At 36.7% G+C, this 7,567-nt stretch overlaps 1 protein-coding gene and 1 pseudogene across 1 annotated transcript; both read left to right on the top strand.

The window, feature by feature from the left end:
• The first annotated feature begins 2,957 nt into the window (after window positions 1-2,957).
• On the top strand, window positions 2,958-3,896 carry LOC132778038 (olfactory receptor 9S13-like). Its single transcript, XM_060780645.2, has one exon. The coding sequence runs from the start codon at window positions 2,958-2,960 to the stop codon at window positions 3,894-3,896; it is 939 nt and encodes a 312-aa protein (XP_060636628.2).
• A 681-nt stretch (window positions 3,897-4,577) lies between these two features.
• Window positions 4,578-6,205, top strand: LOC132779581 (olfactory receptor 6A2-like; annotated as a pseudogene).
• Window positions 6,206-7,567: the final 1,362 nt, after the last annotated feature.

Genomic DNA, 7,567 nt, shown 5'->3' with positions numbered 1-7,567 from the left:
TTTTTTGGCTGTGTAGAACCATCCTGTGTTGTGACAATGCAGATGTGGAATGCCTTCCCCTTAGAAGTCAAATTAACCATGAGGCTGACATTTGAAAACATAGCTTTTTACTTTTTCTATCTTTTGGAGTCTAATAACTTTTTACAGTTGATAGATTAACATGGTTATAACCATTTCAATACACTTAAATTGTTAATGTTAGTTTACATTATTTTTTACTATTTTAATCATTAACATTTTAAAATTTATTTTATTGTACACAGCTTTGAGATTTTAGTATGTAAAACAGGATACAAATACAAAATATGTGACTAACTAACAAACTAATTAAATAGCCTAGGGTCAAAATATTGTCCCTTGGAGCTGTGATTTTGATAATTTGACACCTAACTTGAGAAAAAAAAACCCCATCAAATTTAGTTCTTATGAATATAGATTATATATATATTGGCTCACTAATAGTTAAATACTTTTAAAATATAGTTTAGATAACCACAAACTTTCTGACACATCATAGAAAGATTTGTAGATAGGCTGTGTATTTAATGATACCATAGGGAATAAAATCTCCCTCAAGTATTTAAGACTTGCTGGGATATAAATCTTCCCAGTTTCTGTTAATACAGTTTGACCTCCTCCAGTCCTGTGTGCTTTGGTAGGTAAGTTCCACAATTCTCTGTGCAATTATAAAAGCAGATGAATTTCCTGGTAATAAACTGTACTAGAATTATTTGCTGTGGGGATCTGGATTCTATGAAATATATTTAAATTTAAAATCAGATTCTAGTCACAAATATACCTTTGTAAATCTAGGGTTGCTATCTTTGAGTGCTTCTATACTGGCACTCATTGCTGGGCCATTATGGAGCAGAAGTGCTCCAGATTCATCCTGAAGACCACATATTCTGTGCCTGATTCATTGTGGTGATGGTGGAGTGGAGTCTACATGGTCCAGTCAGACAGAAACTGACTTGGCCCAGCTGGACGATTGCTTTCCCTTCCCTATTGCCATTGGTGGATGGCTGCAGATCTTTGAAAGAATTTCTGGACACTGCAGGCATGTTATGCTGACTTCAGCAGAGGCACTTGCATGTTCAGGGAGGAAGTGAGGAGATAAGTTGAACAGGGGAAAGGGGATTGTGGCAGCAGCCTAGGACCAGTCTGCAGTCTGCATTAGATCCAGTCATACTGCCTAAAATGTATTCGAAGTGCTATGCTGTTCTCGAGCTTTGCCCAAATATTCCCCAACATTTCTGGGGCTAAACTGGTTTAACCTGATTTTTTATTTTTTGAATTTTATTTATTGTAACAGTCATAGACCAAGAATTTAAAACTTTAAATATTTATGCTTAAAAAACAGTGTTTTTCTGGTTTAACTTGGTTTATCCTGTGATAAGAACTGGAAGTCCCTCCCTAGACATCACATAGACATCCAGGAGTGACCGTTCATCCATTGTGGGCTATAGAACCATTGTAGGCATTCTCTTGGTTGGCGTATTTAAGTCTGGGCCAGTGGAAGAGATTTTGCTACTTAAGACAATGAACAAGTTAGTGAACATTAAAGGAGTAACAGTTGGATTTCTCTTCAATATTGGTGACAGGACAGAATCCTCAATCACACATGAAAGCAAAAGAGTATTTTGAAAGAGACAGGTAAAACCGTTAAGCACGTTCTTCTCCTCTAACATTTTGTTGCTGCCTGCTAGCATTACTAAGATAGCATTTTCACTACCTAAGGATTTAACTACAAAGTTGGATTAGATACATATTTCATGAAGCTGATCTCCCACATACCAGTGCTACTTAAAGTGATGGTCTGTGGCCCAGTCCACGAGTAATTTGCTGCCAGTTTGCAGCAAGTTTCCAGGAAAGAAAGAAATACTTGTACTTAATGTTGCAATGCTGTTTTGTCATGTATCATATATTTTTGTTATATGATATTCTGGCTATGGGCTAAGATAATAACCCTGAACAGAACTTTTAAAACAATTAAGGGAGTACATATGATTCTAGAGCATATAGTCATGTAAGTGAGAACTTGTTTTAAGTTGTCAAAATTATTTATTTATTTATTTACTTACTTTATTTATTTATTTATATCCTGCCTTTCTGTACCCCAAGGGGTACTCAAGGCAGCTTACAAGTGGCTCCTACACAGTTCCTCAAAACATACAAAATTAACTTAAAAATAAATTGGATTAAAATTACTAACATATTAAACATAATTAAAATACATTCTATTTTATGTAGTCTATTTCATTTACTTCCTGCTCAATTATTATTATTATTATTATTATTATTATTATTATTATTACTATTATTACTATTATTATGTTTATTTATATTCTGCTTTTTCTCCCCACAAGGAGACTCAGTGGCTTAATCATTAAATGAATTTATTTTTAACTGCCCTGAGACTGCATGTTCTAGGATAAGATGTAAGTGTATAGTCATAAATAAATAAGTAATAAAATATGTGTAATGGTGATTTTATTTCAAAGAGTTACTTATTCATATTTATTTATATATTATTCTCCTAAAGTGATATGAACTAAACAAAATGCAAATGATTTTGGATACATATCTGTATGTGTGTGTGGGGGGATAAGAAAGAGGGAAAGAAAGAACCAATGGAAGAGGGAAAGAGAGAGGCAACAAGAAAGAAACATGAGGTACATGAGAAGTGAAAGAAAAATCTGGAAAAAGTAATATATAATACACCTCTTAGAATATTTCATTGGATTGGAAGTAGCAAATTAACTGTGATGTATTTACTTTGAACAATGGGAATTAGGTACAGGTTGTCACACTGATTTCAATGCTCCCTAAGTTCTATTACCTTATAGTGCAAGTATCTAACTCCAAATAGAGGCTAGGTAATAGGTGCTTCTGGATAAATAAGGTTTATTGATGGTGTTTTTAATTTTTATTGACATTATTTATTTCAGATACCTGCAATGGAAAACTGCTCCACAGCTACTGAATTTATCCTTGTGGGTTTCAGGGATCTTCCAGACCTCCAAATAACATTTTTTATCATTTTTCTGGTGCTATACTTCACCACTGTCCTTGGCAATGGAAGTATCATTGCCCTCATAAGTGCCGACTCTCAACTTCATACCCCTATGTACTACTTTCTTAAGAACCTATCCTTCCTAGATCTCTGCTATTCATCTGCCATTGCTCCTAAAGCTCTAGTGAACTTTTTTGAGACATCTAACATCATTTCTTATGAGGGCTGTGTGGCCCAGTTGATGCTCTTCACCATCTTTGTTACCACAGAAGGTTTTCTTTTAGCAGTCATGGCCTATGACCGCTTCATTGCCATTTGCTACCCACTCCTCTATCCAACGAAGATGTCAAAGAAATCTTGCCACCGTCTAGTAGCCACTTCTTATGCCTGTGGTTGTACTAATGGTGTAATACAGACTAGTGTCTCTTTCCGCTTAAGATTCTGCAACCATAGCAAAATCAACCACTTTTTTTGTGATGTCCCTGCTGTCATGAAGGCTGCCACCACAAATACACATATCAATGAAGTTGTGATGTTCTCACTCTGCAATGTTATCATTGCAGTGACAACAGTGGTAATATTCACCTCCTATGCTTACATTATAAACACAATTCTCAAGATCAGCTCTGCAGAGGGTAGGCAAAAAGCCTTTTCCACCTGTGCCTCTCACATAACTGCAGTGACAATCTTTTATGGCACAGTCTTCTTCATTTATGCTCAGCCAGCTGCCATATCCTCTCCTGCTCAGAGCAAAATTGTATCAGTGTTCTATACTCTTGTCATCCCCATGTTGAACCCCTTAATCTACAGCCTCAGGAACAAAGATGTCAAAGAAGCTCTGAAGAGGACTTTGGGCAAAAAAAGATTCTTTTCCATGAGCTGACACAGTTTGTTAAAACTATGTTATTTGCTATGAGAATGTTGATTTTCAGACTCGGAATGTAAGGACAACAGCTCTTTGTACTTGGAATTCGGCAAAACCTGCTTGTCACATCTTCTCCATATACAAAATTTTGAAAAGAGTTTTGAGCTTAAAAACTGTCTTTGGCTTCTCGGATTGTTTGGAAAAAAATAAAGTGTTTTTCTTTTCTGCAGAAAATGATATGTGAATTATGTGTTATACTGCTTAAATATTAATTTGACAATCATTGAATTTCATTGAATGTATATTGATTTCAATGTGCTCACCAAGATCCTTGTGATGTTTCTGTGAAGTATTTTGTCCCTTCCTTTTAAATGATCAAGTTGAAGTCCATAAATAAATTAAACTAATACAGCAGAAGAGGACACCTCATAAGTTAAGTCGTGACAGGAAGGATGTGGGGACAAATATATTGGCAACCTCCCTACAAAGTATTTTGGGATGATTTGAACATGAAGTGTAAGTTAACACATGCACTTGCAAAAGCCCTGTTCCTCACAGAAATGATACTGGTTAATTTATGACTTGTTTATTGATAGCAACTGATATCGTTGCATTATGTTTTGAGGCTTTCATATAAGGAACAAGGTGTCATACAAAGTTCCCCTTCCCCAGCTCTGTTTTAATTTCCTGAAACTTAATATGAAGTAGGTGCTATGTTCTTGCTGAAAATCACCCTTTTTCTTTTGAAATGCAAATGTTTACCATTATATTTATGTTATGAACAAACATATGAATTCCATGATCATGAAGACAAGAGTGCATGACTGAGCTCATCACTCAGTATGTGTTCATACTCTGGATTAAATATTTTAAACATAGCATGTAAGAATATAATGAATACTGAGTTTTTTGTTAGGCCAACAGTCATTTTTGTGACCAATAAAGCATGCAACATCTGTACAACTCTAACTTGATAAACAACATATCATCTCACTAGATGTTTAGAAATGATATCATTTTTTAAAATAAAGTATTTATTTGATACGAATGAGTGGGTAATCATAATTGTCCTTCACAAAATTACCAAAGTATACATTTGTTTGTTTAAGAACAGAAGTTCACCAGAACATTGTGACTTTAAAGACAACTTTAACCTTGTACAGTCTTGTGGGGAATCCAATTAAGTGCAGAATGGAAAAAATAGGGGCCACTATGGTGACAAAATTACTTGTTACCAGCCTAGCTACCACTTTGGTTCATGAAATGGGAAACTTACATTGTTAATTTATTGAACAAGTTGAATATTTATCTCATTTAATAATCAGATTTGCTATTAATGTGATGGGATGCTATAACATTAGAATCTCTCATTTGTTTATGCAATTCATTTCAGCTCTGCAATACAACCATAGCATTCAGAATACAAAGGGGAAATAGAAAATATATATTTGTTTTGGTTGGTTTTTCTGGAAGACTTGGACTCCAAGTGTCACTATTTATTATTTTCCTGACTATATATGTGCTGATGGTACTGCAAAATTTAGTGATTATTATTAATTCAGGTAACTTTCAGGCTTCCAAAGCCCATGTTTCTCTACCTGAAAGTAATCTTTCTTTCCTGGAGATCTGGTAGATGCTTACTGGCTTTGTGACAGACAAAAGGGACATCTCTTTTACTGTTTGTATGGCTCAATTGTACCTTTTCTTGGCACTGGCAGGTACCAAGTGTGTCCTATTAGCTGTTATGGCCTATGACCGCTATATTGCCATCAGCAATCCATTATACTATCCTGTCATTATGAATCAAAATCTCTGCTTCCATTTAGCAGTATGTTCCTGGCTGAGGGTTTTTTCATTGCCATGGCAAATGTCTTTTTCATCTCCCATCTAACCTACTGTGGATCAAATGTCATTAACCACTTCTTCTGTGATGTTTTCCCACTTCTTAGTCTGGTCTGCATTGGTATGTTATTGGTAGAATTTGTGGACTTTCTGTTGGCCTTATTCATTCTCCTTGTCCCACTTTCTGTGACAATTGCCTCTTATTTCTGCAGCATTTCCACAGTGTTGCATAGTCCTTCACCCAAAGGGAAACAGAAGGCCTTTTCCATATGTGTCTCACACCTCATGGTGGTGACAATTTTCTATGTTGCCTCTCTTTTCATCTATGCATGGCCAAAGGTTCTCTCCAACTTTCACTCCTGTAAGTTGGTATCTGTTGTTTATACAGTCCTAACAGTCTCAACCCGATCATATACTGCCTGAGGAATCAGGAATTCAAGGATGCTCTTAGTAAAATAGTATATGGAGCTTCAAGAAACATATGATCATGTGACACATTTTAATATAGAAACACCAAAGTACCTGGAAGGCTAACTGCTAATCTACATCAAATGTCTAATAGTACTACCAGAGATATATGAGCTACATGCTTCAAAACTGAGGAGGTTCTACATAGTTGCATTTTTATTCATCTCTGCATGTACCAAACACTGTATATTGATATTACTAACCCAGTAATGGTAATATTTCCCAACAAACTGTTATTGTACCTTGTATAGGCAATCAAAGGAATGGGCATAGTTGACAGACAAGTTTTAAAAGTATCAACGCTGCTAAAACTGGTCCTTCAGATTCAAAGCTAGACCCAGAAGTACATTCAAATGTAGAACATAGGATTAATCCCTATCTCTTTCCACTATGTTGGAGCTCTCCACACTTGGGAGACAAGGTTGGGTATGCTACAGAGCCTGTCTTAGGATCCCTAAACAGATAACACTATCATATGAATGCCAAAATGTGCTCACTGTGAAAGTTTCCAGAAAATCACACAGAGAGAATCCAGAACTACAGATGTTCATGAGCCAATTCTTGTGATATCAGGACTGTGGGATCTTTTTGATTACCCTAAAGTGAGGTTTTCTTGTCAAATTTATTTAAAGGAGGCCTACCATTTCCTTTCTCTTTTGCTGACAGTGTGATTTTTTTTCAAGACCAGCCAGTGAGTTTTAATGGACGAATGGGCATGTGAACTGCCCCCTCCCTCCTGACATTCAGGAAGCTAACAAAGACTTGGCTATGGAATGCAGCCTTTGACAACTGAGTCAACTTTGGTCCATATGGATGGAGAATGAATAACTGTGAATTATGACCAGGAATGCTTTGACGACATGGCTATGTGATTGTGATGATGACAATGTTGTATTGTAATATGTTTTTAATTGTGTAATGATGATGCATTGTGTGGTTTGTATTTTTATTTATTTATTTATTTATTTTTTGCATTTATTGACCGCCCCTCTCAGCCCGAAGGCGACTCGGGGCGGTGAACAACAACAAGGAAGACAATATACAATGAACCGAGACAGTACTAAACAGACAAATACAACCTAACACACATCTATACTAAAAGTCCGCTTCGTCAGGTCCTGGGGTCGTAAGCAAAATCGTAGTCCTGGTTCATTCCATATTCATTCACTACACTCCACTGAAGGCCTGCTCGAAGAGCCATGTTTTCAGGCCCCTACGAAAGGCCATCAAGGAGGGCGCCTGTCTAACTTCAGCAGGGAGGGCGTTCCATAGCCGAGGGGCCACCACCGAGAAGGCCCGCTCCCTCGTCCCCGCCAGACGTGCCTGTGAGGCTGGCGGGACCGAGAGAAGGGCCTCCCCGGATGATCTCAAGGACCTCG

Source organism: Anolis sagrei, chromosome 6 (assembly GCF_037176765.1).
Source record: "Anolis sagrei isolate rAnoSag1 chromosome 6, rAnoSag1.mat, whole genome shotgun sequence".
In the NCBI taxonomy this organism is placed as follows: domain Eukaryota; kingdom Metazoa; phylum Chordata; class Lepidosauria; order Squamata; family Dactyloidae; genus Anolis; species Anolis sagrei.
This window is presented reverse-complemented; position numbering and strand designations above follow the sequence as displayed.

Bases quoted from the DNA above. Each gene is read 5' to 3' on its own strand.
- LOC132778038 (XM_060780645.2), top strand. From the start codon at position 2,958: ATGGAAAACTGCTCCACAGCTACTGAATTTATCCTTGTGGGTTTCAGG.